This window comes from Phaethon lepturus, unplaced genomic scaffold (assembly GCF_000687285.1).
Source record: "Phaethon lepturus isolate BGI_N335 unplaced genomic scaffold, ASM68728v1 scaffold51323, whole genome shotgun sequence".
In the NCBI taxonomy this organism is placed as follows: domain Eukaryota; kingdom Metazoa; phylum Chordata; class Aves; order Phaethontiformes; family Phaethontidae; genus Phaethon; species Phaethon lepturus.
Genome location: NW_010530790.1, coordinates 30,938 through 44,775, shown reverse-complemented (window position 1 = coordinate 44,775; position 13,838 = coordinate 30,938). Strand labels below are relative to the sequence as shown.

General features: G+C 37.0%; 1 protein-coding gene across 1 annotated transcript in view; it reads left to right on the top strand.

Moving 5' to 3' along the window:
* The first annotated feature begins 2,087 nt into the window (after positions 1–2,087).
* SPG11 (spastic paraplegia 11 (autosomal recessive)) overlaps positions 2,088–13,838 on the top strand; it is a 30,661-nt gene continuing 18,910 nt past the window's right edge. Inside the window, exons 1-14 of the mRNA XM_010284361.1 lie at positions 2,088–2,397; positions 2,644–2,789; positions 3,853–3,985; positions 4,351–4,506; positions 5,778–5,956; positions 6,127–6,303; positions 7,239–7,310; positions 7,741–7,868; positions 8,560–8,738; positions 9,220–9,427; positions 9,936–10,139; positions 11,083–11,189; positions 12,160–12,305; positions 13,159–13,320. Coding sequence (XP_010282663.1) covers positions 2,088–2,397; positions 2,644–2,789; positions 3,853–3,985; positions 4,351–4,506; positions 5,778–5,956; positions 6,127–6,303; positions 7,239–7,310; positions 7,741–7,868; positions 8,560–8,738; positions 9,220–9,427; positions 9,936–10,139; positions 11,083–11,189; positions 12,160–12,305; positions 13,159–13,320 — 2,307 coding nt within the window. The remainder of the gene's footprint in view (positions 2,398–2,643; positions 2,790–3,852; positions 3,986–4,350; positions 4,507–5,777; positions 5,957–6,126; positions 6,304–7,238; positions 7,311–7,740; positions 7,869–8,559; positions 8,739–9,219; positions 9,428–9,935; positions 10,140–11,082; positions 11,190–12,159; positions 12,306–13,158; positions 13,321–13,838) is intronic.

The following is a 13,838-nucleotide window of genomic DNA, read 5'->3' as shown; positions in this document are numbered from 1 at the left end:
GTCAATATATATCCGTCCCAGTTCACTTCTAAATATGTTAACTCTTTTGAGACGGCACAAGTTTCGTGTTCATACAGCACCTAGCACAAATAATTTCTGATCCTAGCTGAGCTTAGAATGCTCTTGTAAAACAAGCAATTATAAATGTTTTATTGTGCAGAGATTGGCTTAGATCACAAAGTTAGCAGATATTCGCCGTCTTCACCTTCTATATAATATGTTTGTTGGACAATCTGAGGCTTGGTGTTTTCTTTGACACTGTTTAAAGATGTATTTGACTCCTTTGATGGTGCAAATCTAGCAAACGTCAACGTAGCACTCTGCCAGGGAGACATGCCGGATGAGGACAGGAGTCCAGCCATCACATCGCCACTCACTGCAGTGAAAGTGTCGCATGATCTCAGTGTTGCTGTGATCATCAGTTCTTCCAACTGTGCCATCTCTGTGGATCTAAACATGTACTTCAGGTACGTTTGCAGTAGAATTCTGAAATTAAAGTTTTAAGTACAACTAACATTAAAAAGTGCCTAATCTTGGTCCTATAATAGTTGAGATGCTGTCAGCTTTTTATTTTGAGTTCTGGCTCTGTGGTAGAGTGGAAATTTCCTATTTTTTTTAAGATTACCCACTAATACTTGCTCCAGTTTATGCGCTGTCACTTTAAGAAATAGAAAAACTTTGTGGGACTCTGTATTTTTTCTAGGAAGATTAGGATATGTGCTGTCAATTAGTGCCAGTGGTGGTTGGTAGCACCTTTTAGAAATACCGTAGGGTATGGGATTGTTAAACTATTCTGATACAGCTTTACTGATTTTGCTTGATAGACTAGGACTAGGTTGTAATTTAGTGATGTTGTCCATCTCAAAGGAAATAGCATCAGGTTGTGATGGCTTGCCTCAATACGTTTTTGTGAATGCTACTAATCTGAGAGAAGACTGCTTCTCCGGTGGTGCCTGGAGGAGTTAAACATGAAGGAAAAAAATATCTTAAATCATCTATGAGGGAGGTTAAATTAAATATTTATTTATTTACAGACAGTTCCCTGGGCATTTGCTTTGTAAGAGAGATTCTGAAAATCTTCCGATGAAGCCTCCTGAAGGAGTTGATGAGGATGACCTTGCTAGTTCTGACTATAGCATGGAGCTTTTGTCATTGCCTTTCCGCACAGACAGGTACATAGTGAAAATACTTTCTAAAACAAGCTGGATTTTGCCTCCTTTAGATCATTGATTGATAAACTACTGATTTTTTTTTTTTTTTTTTTTTTTTACATTGTAGTTGTGCAAGTAAAATCAGCTCATTCTGCTTTAAATCTTTTGAATGTTAGGATGATGTTAGTAAATGGGCAGAAACAACTTTACATATGTCCACTGAACATCTTCCAAATAGTAATTACTGTTTAGGGTGTTACCTTTAGTTTGGACCACTCTTGGCAGATTTTTGTATTCCAAGTACTTTACAGTTTGTTGCATGTTTAGCACAGATGAGTGCATGTGGACTTCAAAATATTTTGTGTTCATGTAAAACATTTTAACTGTGTTGTGACCCTTCATAGCAGAGGTATTAATACTAATAAAATATGTTAATTATAACTTGATGTAATAATAATAAATACTCAATTCTGGAATTAATTTAATTCTACTATTTCTTTTTAATTGATGGGGGTATTTTCTGTGAGGAAACTAATTTTCTACTAAAAATGCTCAGCTTCATGGATGTTGTCAGCTAATGCACCTGGGATCCCTCAACTTGGCTGCAAACAGTATTTAGATAGAAATAAATAGGACATGTTAACGTTAAAATGCAAGATGCTGGGTGGAATCTGTAAGCTTAAAATGCATTTTATTTAACTGAGGAAACTTTAAAAATTGATTTATCTGCATTGTTCTTGGTATAATACCTGGTATTATAGTAACTTCTTTCTTCACCCTAGGTCCTGGAAGGCACACTTATCCTCTCTATGTGATGCAGTAAGGAGAAGAAGACCAGGTTCTCCAGATTTGGTGAATGACTTGATTTTGCCTTGGTATCAGTTTTTTACCCATCTTGAAGACCATGATCCTGAAATCTATGAAAATTCTGAGAAGATGGTGGCTTTTGTTCCACGGACTGTTACATGGGCCCCTTCCAAACCATTACAAAGCGATGGTACGAACCTCAGCAATGCAAGACAGCGGTGGAAACAAATCCCCATAGAAGCACCACAAGAAGTGGTGAAACTGGAGTGTAAATTGGTAACTGGAGTTAAAGCAGTGTTTGTAGTATTAACAAATGACAAAGGATTGACCCTTGCTCTCTGGGATTTTGAGTCGCAAGATGTGACCTATTACCACTTTGGCAAAAATAGTGTTTATGTGGATTGCAGTGAAGAGGTGCCATTATGTCTACTTCTGACAGGTGAGGGGTTTGTTATATAATTGTTCAGATGTAGACTTCTGATAAAAGCTTTTTGTTGTTGTTGTAGTAGTGCTGCTCTTCCCTGTCTGCCTGGCTGCTGTTGGCTAATTTCCAGTGCATTCTTGCTGAGGTGAAATCCAAATGGAGCCGCTGCAGCTTTGCACCATTATTTTGGAAGAGAGGCAGTAGATAAGTGTAGCAACTTGCTTATATTTTTTTTAATTATGGTTCGATTCTTTTATTTAGAGCATGGTCTCTCCTTAATTCTGTTTGGCTTAACTCAAGACGAGTTTTTGAATAGATTGATGATTTATGGCAGCGCTGGAGTCGTAGATTCTGTTTGTCATCTCAATGGATGGGAACGATGTTCAATTCCGATACATGCGCTAGAGGTAAAGAAATCCGTTTCGTGTCTTACAGATAACAATACTTCTCTAAAGTAATGAATGCAGTTTAGCAATGTTAGTGGTGGTTTTAGACACAATTAAGAGTATGCCTCAGTAGCCTAGGGCAAAAAGTAGTGATTTATTTATTAAATAAACAAAAAAGCCAAGTAACCCAAAAGAAGAAATGCAGCAACAAAGCCAACACACATTTTAAAAAAAAAAGGAATTTTTAAACTAAGCAGTGCTCAAAACTACCTCTTAAATGGACCCAAAAACATTTTTGCCAATTTCTGGAGCAGCTTTTGTCCTCTTGCAAAGTGTCAAATATTAAAATAAATCCTTGGAATTAGATTTTTTGTTTTATCATAGCACTCTTGTAAAGCCAAGAGGAGAGCTTAAAGCTACCAGATGTAGCTTGGTATCCCTTAACAATAGGTGATAAAATATTTTTAATGTACCGGACCACAAAACAAATTTCCTTGTGTCTCTGCAGTCTTCCAGTGCTCTAGTTCTTTTAGATGACAGAGATTCTTGTTTAAAAAAAAATATTGTTCCAGAAGTCTGGGACTCTGCAACAGTCTGTTCACACCATCATTCAGTACACTGTCAGTCTGTGTTTTCAGTTGTGTTTGGAGGGAGGGAGCTTAGATGAAGACATTTGGTAGGGTTCTTTTGGAGTTAGTTGCAGGATGCCATGGAAAGTGAATTGTTGGGGGGTGCAGGAGGCATGTCACAGCAATTTTCAGTTGCTGTAAGCTTATTCAAAGTCCTGATTCTCACAGTACTTATTTTATATTCCACGTCAAACTCTGATAAATTGTTGAATTAACATTTTGTCTCTCAAGATACAGGGGCAGGGTTTCTGCAAAGCCTATTAAAGGAGCATGGCAGGTACTGAACAGGTCACCTTGTTATTTCAGGCTACAGGTGTTGCACACATAGTTTACATTTCTTCATTTTTTCTGTGTGTGTACTTTGTCACTGAGTATGAAGTAAAAATACTAGCAATAAGCAGACAATATATATTTTTAGAATACATGTATAATTGTTCTACTGCACGTTTGTCTAGGCAGGTTTGGAAAATCGTCAACTAGACACAGTAGACTTATTTTTAAAAAGCAAAGAAAGTCTTTTCAATCTGTCTGCACCCTGCTCTGGACCTGAACAGTCTACTGATAGTGCATCCCAGTCTTACCTGAAAAGTAAGTAAAAAACCTTTCAGCTACACAGAGGTTTAAATTGAATTGCCTTTTCATTTATGGCTATGGGTTTGTAAAAGCAGATTGAATTGCCTGTGCTCTTGTATGATGTTATATTGCAACTTCTCTACTTCTGGGAAATAAGAGAGAAATGGTGCATAATGTGTGGGGGTTTTTGTGTGTTTTGATAGTGGCATAGGTTATTACAAGCATTTTGATGTGAAGGCAAAGCATGTTATATCTATTGTTTGACACATTTTAGAGGATTTTTTAGCATACCTTTATGACTTTTAACTTAAATTTTAAATTTATGTGATCAGTCATATGGTAGAATGCAGATGTTTTAACTTTTAATGTAAATATTGCAGATTTGGAAGAGCTGAGGCCAGCTTTAAACTTGCTTTGCTCAGCAATCAGAGAAAATGATATGGAGCCTCAGAGTAAACACTTCTCTGAGCAGCTGCTAAACCTCACGTTGACTTTCCTTAGCAAGCAACTTGATGACATTTTTGTGCACACAGAGGGTAAGAAAACTCATCTTGAATCATATGTAGTAATGTAATGTGTCATTGTTTAGGTGAGTAAGAACAACTAATTTTTTTAACTAAAAGCCTAGATTTGCTTAGCATTAATACAAAAATGTTCTAGAGTTAAGTGAATGACAGATGTTATTTATTTAAGGGGGAACATAAGAACTTAATCTGAATCCAGTATCTCTGTTACCCCAAACAACTCTCAGACAGGATACTGTGAACAGGATCGTTTTAAGATGCATAAGAATGGCAGAACAGGACTTTCAGGCTGTTGCTGGGTACTTGATGGTAGTGCAGTTAAATGGCTTAGCCCTCAGCTGCTCATTCTTTTCTCAGTGCTGCCACTTGAAATATTCTGGCACAAACACTTCTGTGGCTGTGGAATGGAATAGACTAGTTTAAGAAACTGATACAGCTGAAAAATAGCCTACCAGGTTATTTTTTATCTGGAGCACTTCCCAGTCTGATGTACTGTGTGGCAACGGAGTCACGCATCCCAGTGTAACCCGAAGGGTGGCGCAGAAACAAGAAGCAGCGTCTGGTGGGGGTTGCAGTCTGGATGTGGCAGTGCGTGACTGCTTGCGCTGGCACTGTTGCTGAGGTGTTGCTTTTTGAAATACAGCCTAAAAGGTAAAAGAGTAGAGTAGCAGCTGGTGTACTAGTGAAGTATTAAAATGACAGAATTCCAGAGGGCGGTTTTGTTTTGCTAGAGAAAGCTATGGAGAATGGGGTGACACATCCCAACATACAACGTGCTGCACTGCTGCCTGGGTCTGAATTGCTGTCTCTGTGGTGCTTTTTAGTCTGTGGACCAACAGGCTATACATGTTAAAGCGGAACTGATTTCTTCCCATAGTAAACGATGCAGACCATTAACTGTTAATAATTTTTTTTCTGTATGATTTTTAGTAGTCTTTTTTCTTACTGCATGAATGTTAGTGTTTAAATGACCCTGCATTTTAAATGGGACTTATCTGACTAACAATTGGTTGGATTAATTAAAAATGTCAGTTCTCATTTACTTGTCCCTGAAGGGGAGAACACATCAGTGAGGACAGGGGGACCTCTTTGGACCACTGGTAGGATTGACTGCATCCTGACCCACTGGTAGTGGTGGACAGTATCAGTACCTGTACAGGTCAAACTGCAGTACAGAGCTGATGTGCTCTTTCCTCTGAGGTGATGCATTCAACATTGCTAAGTGTTGGAAAATGCCGTATTGTTCATTTCTGTTTAACTGGTATCTTGGATGCTCTTAACAGAACCTGATGAATTCCTGCAGAAGGGTGCAGATATTTTAACTGATTACATTATTAAACTTAGAAAATTTCTGAGAAAATATCCTCGACCACAAATAAATACGGTACACACGAGAAGTGATCTTGATGAAGACCTACCTGCATTAGAAGAAAGCCGCATGTGGGAAAAACTGACACCAGAGGTAAAAAAGAGTAATCCATTTTTTACTATTTTAATTAAATATATTTAAGGAAATTATTAATATGGAAATGTCTTTAAACTATTGGGGGAAAAAACAATATAAGGATTCTAAAGATAGTAACACTGAAGATTACTGAGATTAGTTTGTTCCATTTTTTTTTCCCCTTTTAGGAAGTCATTGCTGAGGCCATCTTAAGCAACAAAATGCCAGAGGCCCAGACCTTCTTTCGAATGCATCAGCATCCTGCTCAAAGTCTTCAAGAATTTATTCAGACAGGTTTGAATCTGGTCTATGACTGTCTTCTGAAGGACAATACCAGAGAGGCCTCAGAACTTTTAAGAAATATGGTGAGAGGTGTTCAGTAAGCATGCTGATAGTTCTTAACACTTCTTTATGCCTAACGAAATAAATGAATGCTAAGAATATGGGGAGCATTTAGCTGTCTTATGGATGTATTGATTCTACCACATACATGCATTACAGTGAAAATTAACTTGTTTTAAAGAACTGCTTTGATCACTAATGCCTTCATAATGCTGAGGGAGCCTATTTATGAATGTGTATTGACTGATGTCATGATCAGCAAAGCATAAAAATGATTCTGGCAAGTCAGGTATTACACAGAATCACAGAATCACTAGGTTGGAAAGGACCTTCAAGATCATCAAGTCCAACCATTAGTCCAGCACCACCATGTCCCCTAAACCATGTCCTGAAGCGCCACATCCACACGTTTCTTGAACACCTCCAGAGATGGTGACTCCACCACCTCCCTGGGCAGCCTGTTCCAATACCTGACCACCCTCTCAGTGAAGAAATTTTTCCTAATATCCAATCTAAACCTCCCCTGGCGCAACTTAAGGCCATTTCCTCTTGTCCTATCACTAGTTACTTGGGAGAAGAGGCCAACACCCTCGTCGCCACAACACCCTTTCAGGTAGTTGTAGAGAGCGATAAGGTCTCCTCTCAGCCTCCTCTTCTCCAGACTAAACAACCACAGTTCCCTCAGCCGCTCCTCATAAGACTTGTGCTCCAGACCCCTCCCCAGCTTCGTTGCACTTCTCTGGACACGCAAAGGGTACACATTTTATATCCAGACATACTGGAGACATCACGCAGATCACTGGGTTATTATGACATCTCTAGTAACTGGGGAAGCAAATATCACAAGCATGCTTGTAAAAGGTTGTGTGCTTTGAAAAGAAAGCAGGTGCATTTATTCTGTCAGTGTACAGCTGCATTTGTACAGTTTGCATACAATGAGTATCTTCTTTTTTGTTAGGGCTTTGATGTGAAGGAGGAATTGCATAAGATATGTTTCTACACAGTTGATAAACATGTACGAGATTTGTTGGTAAGTGTAGAAGAGGATTTTTTTGTCTAGCTGATGTTCTCAGGTTTGAAGTCTGGTGTGTATTTATGCTTAGAGAAAGCATCGTATTGAACACACTTTCAGAATGGGAACGAACAGGTTTTGTCCTTGCATCCTTGCCATGTTAGTTGCTGAAACATGTCATTGGCATGCCTGTGTTCTTTTGTATTTGCAGTTAAAGTAAAAATCGGTTAAAATGTCATTTCTTTGTTCTGACTCTGATCTAGTTCTCACCTGCTTGCACACACTATGAAGTCCTGGCCCTCTTGTAGTTTAAGTGTTATTTACCTCAATGCTTCCATCATTTTTTCCTATGATTGGTTAAGTCTTTAGACTTGCATGATCATTTACAACTTTTAATATAAGTAGATAAAAATTGTACTTGGAGGTAATACTTTAATTTGAATTAAAGGTGAAAGTTTTACAAGAAGAAAATTATTTTTCTGAAAAAGAGAAGAAAATGATAGACTTTGTGCATCAGGTTGAAAGCTGTTACTCAGAATCCTTCCAAGAAAATAAAGAGATTCAATCTCTTTTCAGGTAATGTGGGTTATCAGTTTTAATTATTAATTAATAACATTAATAGGATTTAAAATATGCTGGCTTCTACATTTTGTATGATTTACTGCACTAACAAATACATTTTTCTGTAATTTTATTAATTTCACTCTGGTCATGATCTACAGAAATAAGGGTAATTGTGGGAACTGGTTACTTTTCTCATTAATGTAACAATTACTGTCGTGTTCTTTCCAGACGAAGACATGACATACTATTGTCAGTGTAGCAGAGGTCTTCTGTTCATGTCATCACCATAAATGCAATATTTTATTGAAAATAAAAGTAAAAACCCAAATTATATTATTAGAATTATTAATAAAATGGAACATGTTCAGATGGGAGGTTTACTCTGTTTTTGACATACGATATCCATAACATAGCAAACTAAAATAACCTAGAAAAATAATTTTACAGTTAAATAATTGTTAAAATGTTATGGTACTTATCGTTTGCTATGTCAGTTCTGGAAAAAAGAGGTAATTCTTAGCCTGTTGCTCTCATATGCACTTTCAGACTTTTAGCTGAAGTAAGTCCCTATACCACTTCCAGAACTCTCTTCAAAACGGAATAGCAAAATTTGTTGACCCTTGCATCATCTTCTATTTGTTAGATTGTGGATTGTTTTTTAAAAGAGTACTAGAAAGTGTCCTAATGCAGTACTTCATTGCAGTTTCAAGAACTGGAGAAAGGAACAAGACTTTTCCAGACATACAGCTGTTCTAGACTCATTGTTGAATTGCGATAGACATGGGGTTCACAATAGGAGAGTCAGAGTGATGCTTAACTGGGCTCAGTGGTGGGATGAGCTTATTCAGGAAATGATTCTTCTCCCCAGAAAACCACGCCAAGGCAAGTATCCTGGTACTAAGGACTTAAAAGAAATTGCGAATTAAAAATCCGTCTTTGATGTACTGTATTGCAATTGTGTAGGAATGGCATTGATACAACTAAAGTTGTGTGCTACCACAGTAGGTCACTTATTTTTTGTCAGTGAAAATGGGTAAGCCATGTGTTTTCATCCTGTTGCATTCTGGCAGGGATCTGTGTTTTTCCCGTAGAGAATAATTTGGAACTAGCTGAAAGGGACTTGTCTAATGCATGGCCACTTGTTGTAAATGTCATACTCTGCTACGTTTTGTAAAGTTTCTTACACTGTAGTATTACATTTAGCTTTTCCACCATAAAGCTCTAACATGCTGTAACAGTGTACTTAATCTCAGCATCATATTTGCAACCGTTCATTAAAAATATGTACATGTATAAAGAAATGTCAGTGTTTCCTTAAGTAGGGTTTGTGTTGGTTTCATCAGTTTGCCTTTTTGAAACACAGAGCTCAAGACATGCAATCCTGAAGTTCTTTGGATGCACTTGACAGCCCAGCATGATTGGCTTAATATTTGTTCATGGATTGAAGAATCTGAGCCCAACCAGACTTTGTGTGGACAAGCTAACTGGCCCCCTCTTACTCCAGACATTATTGACCGGAACATGTTATGTAGTAGCTATATGAGAAATGATATATTAAACAAGCTGGCTAGGTATGTGTGCTTAATGCATTATACTAACTTTCTATCCTATGTGAAGCCAAAATCAGATATAGAAGTACATGTTAATAAAATCTTTGATATATATTAATTTTTATATTGTGTTTAGTGCCCTTTTTTGAAACAGCATAAATCCATAATTTAATTTTAGTCTTGTACTTGCACTTTCTGTTATCTGAAAACAGTAAGAAACATGAGAGCAATAGGAATCCTCTACAAGCCCTTCAGTCTTTCATAGTGGTTATATTCCTGATGCCTGTTTTAATGCAAGGGAGAAAATTCTAAGCACATAGCATTTCACTCCTCACGCCTCATTCTCAGCAGTGAACTGTAGGAACTACGATACTGTTTGAGTGCTCTTAGACGTTATTTTGGCATGTTGTGTTTGCCTCAGTAGTGAAGTAATCGCCTAGAAGTCTGCTTTATAATTTTGAACTGAAAACACCTTTCAGAACCTGTTAAAGAGATAACTGTCTAATCAGTGTGTTCTCTTTTCTGATAGAAATGGAATTTTTGTCCGTTCCGAGTTGGAAGATTTCGAACTTCTACTCCAAAGACTGTCTTACCTTGGGGGAGTACTGCAAAATCCTCACCCTGTTCCAAAATACAATGCTGCAAGTGGTTTGGACTTCCATGCTCGTTTTGTCCTTCACTGTTTAGAACATAATTTGCAGTATCTGTTATACACTTACTTAGACTATTACAGGTATGAATGCTTTTCATCCCTCAAATCTCATGCAGATTTAAATATTTAAATGCAATTCTAATAGTTGGCAGTAAGAGTTTTCCTTGACCCTTTCTGTTTGGCAAGAAAGACTGTTTGGGTCACAACAGTGTCATTTCATGAAAAACTGTGGGGCAGTGTGTTAGGTTTCATGATGTATTTTGAAACTTTATTCAGGTTGTCTTGTCAATATTAATTTCTGTGTCAGTCATCAAAGAAAACAATTATAGTTGTAATTGGTATAATGTTATAAGCAATACAATCTTAAATAAGCCAAGACAATTTGTCCTTCAGAAACTCTCACTTGAGCACAAGTATGAGTTTATTCCTGATACGTTCACAAATACAGAAATTGCTGGTTTCCATTTAAATTACGGTTAGTTGGGATTTGAAGGAGAAAACAATATTAGGTATTGGAACTATATGAATATTTTCCACTTAATTAATACTTTGCAATTAAAATTCCTTAGCTGTAACTCCAATCTAACAGTGTAATTATGAAGAAGGTGAAAGTGGACGAGAAAAAAGGCGACAAATATTTTTCTGGGTTTTTTTATTTGTTTGTATAATCAATTTTAGTTTGCATAATATATTTAGACTATTGCTTAGTGGTATTTATGAGTCAGGTCCCTCCTTTGGAAAGTGTTTGGAGTTGTCAGGTCTGGAAACTATTACTTTGATTTACAGAAGCAAAGCAAGCACTGAAACATAATCTTAAAGAAGGGAACTGTCAGAGATGCCGTATGAGCTAAAGCTGTACATCTTGTACAGAAGGGTGATATGATTTGACTCTTTCGTAAGAATGGATGAAATAAGTTACTGTAACAAGTCAGATGCTCTTAATTTTTAATGCAGTGTTATACTGGGGCAGAAGATGGTTACAAATACTGTATTTTCACTGTGCTGCTACTCATCTTATTTCTAGTTTAACTCCTTCAAATTGCCCTATTTTGGATAACAAGGAGTTGCATGAAGCTCATCCCTGGTTTGAATTTCTTGTGCAGTGTCGAGGGCTTGCCAGTAATCCACGAGGTAGGAGTCTGGCCTTGCTCAAGAGGTGGTCCAACATTTATGCTGCTAGCTCAATATTTGGTACAAATGGATTTAATTGGAATGGAACAGGTTGCCCAGAGAGGTGGTAGATGCCCCATCCCTGGAAACATTCAAGGTCAGGTCAGGCTTAAGCACCCTGCTCTAGTTGAAGATGTCCCTGCTTATTGCAGGGGGGTTGGACTAGTTGGCCTTTAAAGGTTCCTTCCAACCCAAACCATTCTGTGATTCTATGAATTCTCTGCTGCAAAGTTTTTTTTGACTGTGGCAAATCATTTACCTGTGCATCAGTTCCTCATCTCTAAAATGTGGATTATAATTCCTGCCTAAACTATATATAATGATTTGGAGGCTGTAGATACGTGAGAATTGTTATGTGTACTATCGTCATTGCCTCCAATTTGATTATATTCCCAATAGGTTGAACAGAAGGAGAATTCATAAGAATATACATATACTATTAAAATTAAAGCTTCCTCTAGTTCTTGTGGTGCATTTTGGCTTCTCTGCCCCTTGGATTATGTGTTTGCGTTTTTTTAGTTATTGTTATTGAAAATCAGTAGAATTTGTGCCCTTAACTAATTTTACTTTTTTTTAAAACATTCATCTTTTGTAGAGTCACATGATAACAAATGATAAAAATAAGCCAAAGTGAAGCTCTTTCGGAAAGTGTTATCAATGTAGGATAAAGAATTGAACCAATACAATCCTAAACTGAGAGACTCAATCTGAATCATTCTGTGTAGGTAAAACCGTGGTTTGAAATTGAGGAAAGCTTGGTAAAATTTAGAACAGCTTATCTGTATTTGTAACTAAATTGAGAAAAATCACTATTAGCCACAAAAAATAGAAAATTCAGCATTTTTCATAGTCGTAGAACAGTTTTAATGCATGATTTAATGATTTAATATTGTTTTTGCATTAAGTTAAATCTCACTTTTTTTCTTTTAAGATCCAAAGATGATTTTTCAGGCTAGTCTAGCAAATGCTCAGATCTTGATTCCTAGTAATCAAGCCAGTGTGAGTAGCATGCTCCTGGAAGGACGTACACTATTAGCACTTGCTACTACAATGTACGCACCTGGAGGTATTGATCAGGTACTGTGTGCAACAAATTATTGATAAGCTTTTGGACAAATTCTCACAGGGTGTTGAAAAGTCAGAGGAGTACATTAATAAAAATAAATATACTAACGCCATCATAGAATTTCTTCTCATATAAAAATCTGGTTTCGGTGTTCCACGTTTCAGTGTTCGTTGACCAAATGCAGCGAGTGGTTCGAAGTTATATGGTTTAGAAATAGCAAGACACTGTGGCTGTGAGTTGGAGTCTTTAACTCCTTCATAACAGTTACAGCAGAGAGTGTTTATAGGCACTTGTGTTCCTCAAGTAGTTTTAGTTTGGAAAAATATTTCCAATAGACTTTTAAAATGGTGTGCCTGTATTTGTTAGACAACTATCCTGCTTTGTCATTTGTAGTTTTTAAGTAAATGAAGCAATGGGTAACTGGACTGCTCTTCTGCTTGGATCTGCATAGGTGTTATTCAGCTTCCATATTTTTATTTTTAAAGGCTGAAAATCTGGACACATATCAAAATTCAACTTACTGGTTACATTGTGTTAACCAGTTGTATTGTGCTATAGAGATAAAAAGCACATTATACTTTTAAAAGAAAAAAAAGTGCTCAGTGAACCACATGTTGGAACAGAATTTATTAATGCAGATAACTTTTTGATACATAGCACAGTAACCTAAAACATCAGGTACTGTTGAAGATATGTCTAATGTAACTTAAAAGGATTTTACAGAAAAAAGGATACTTTCTGTGTTGTCATTGTGTGTCAAATTCTCGTGAGGTGGTTTGTTTGGTGCATTCAGATATTGTTTTATTGTTATCTTAATGCAGTTTCTTCTTCTGAATGAAATAATTTTGCTTCCTTGCAATGCAGGTTCTTCAGAATGAAGATATGGAAAAACCTCTAAAGAAAGTTGATCCACAGCTCTTAAAAATGGCATTGACTCCTTACCCCAAACTCAAAGCTGCTCTCTTTCCCCCCTGTACTTCTCGTGGAATTTTGCCACCTGACATCTCTCTCTACCATCTTGTTCAGGTACCCAAAATGCTTCTTGGTAGAGCTTTTTGGCAGAACAAAAGTAAACTAGGAGAAGCTTGTTTTCAGCTAAAGCCTGGAGGGTGGGGACCATATGTTGTTTCCTTGAAAACCTTAATTTGGAGCTAAAGTTTATAGCTTCATTCTGAACAGTTTTTTTAAATGGTATCTAAATACTGTGAGTCTGGCTTCCCCCTGCTCCCCCAGACATGTAAAGACATCTGCAGTGTTTAACTTGAGTGGTCCTGGAACGTACAAGAAGTTATATTCTTGCAGTGTTCAGTGGGCAGGTTGTTTAGTATTACAAAAATTAGAATGATTTTAATTTTCTAAGGGAAATTTAAATTTAGAGTTAAAAGACAGTGTCTAATGGAATGTCATGACCCATTTCTGGGTAAATGCCTTTTACTTCAGATCTGTGGTATGAAATAAACTGAAAGTTGGAAGAAATGCTATGAATTATTCATTATTAGGAAAGCGTTAACTGTGCTAAGATGACAGTTTAGCAAAATACTCAA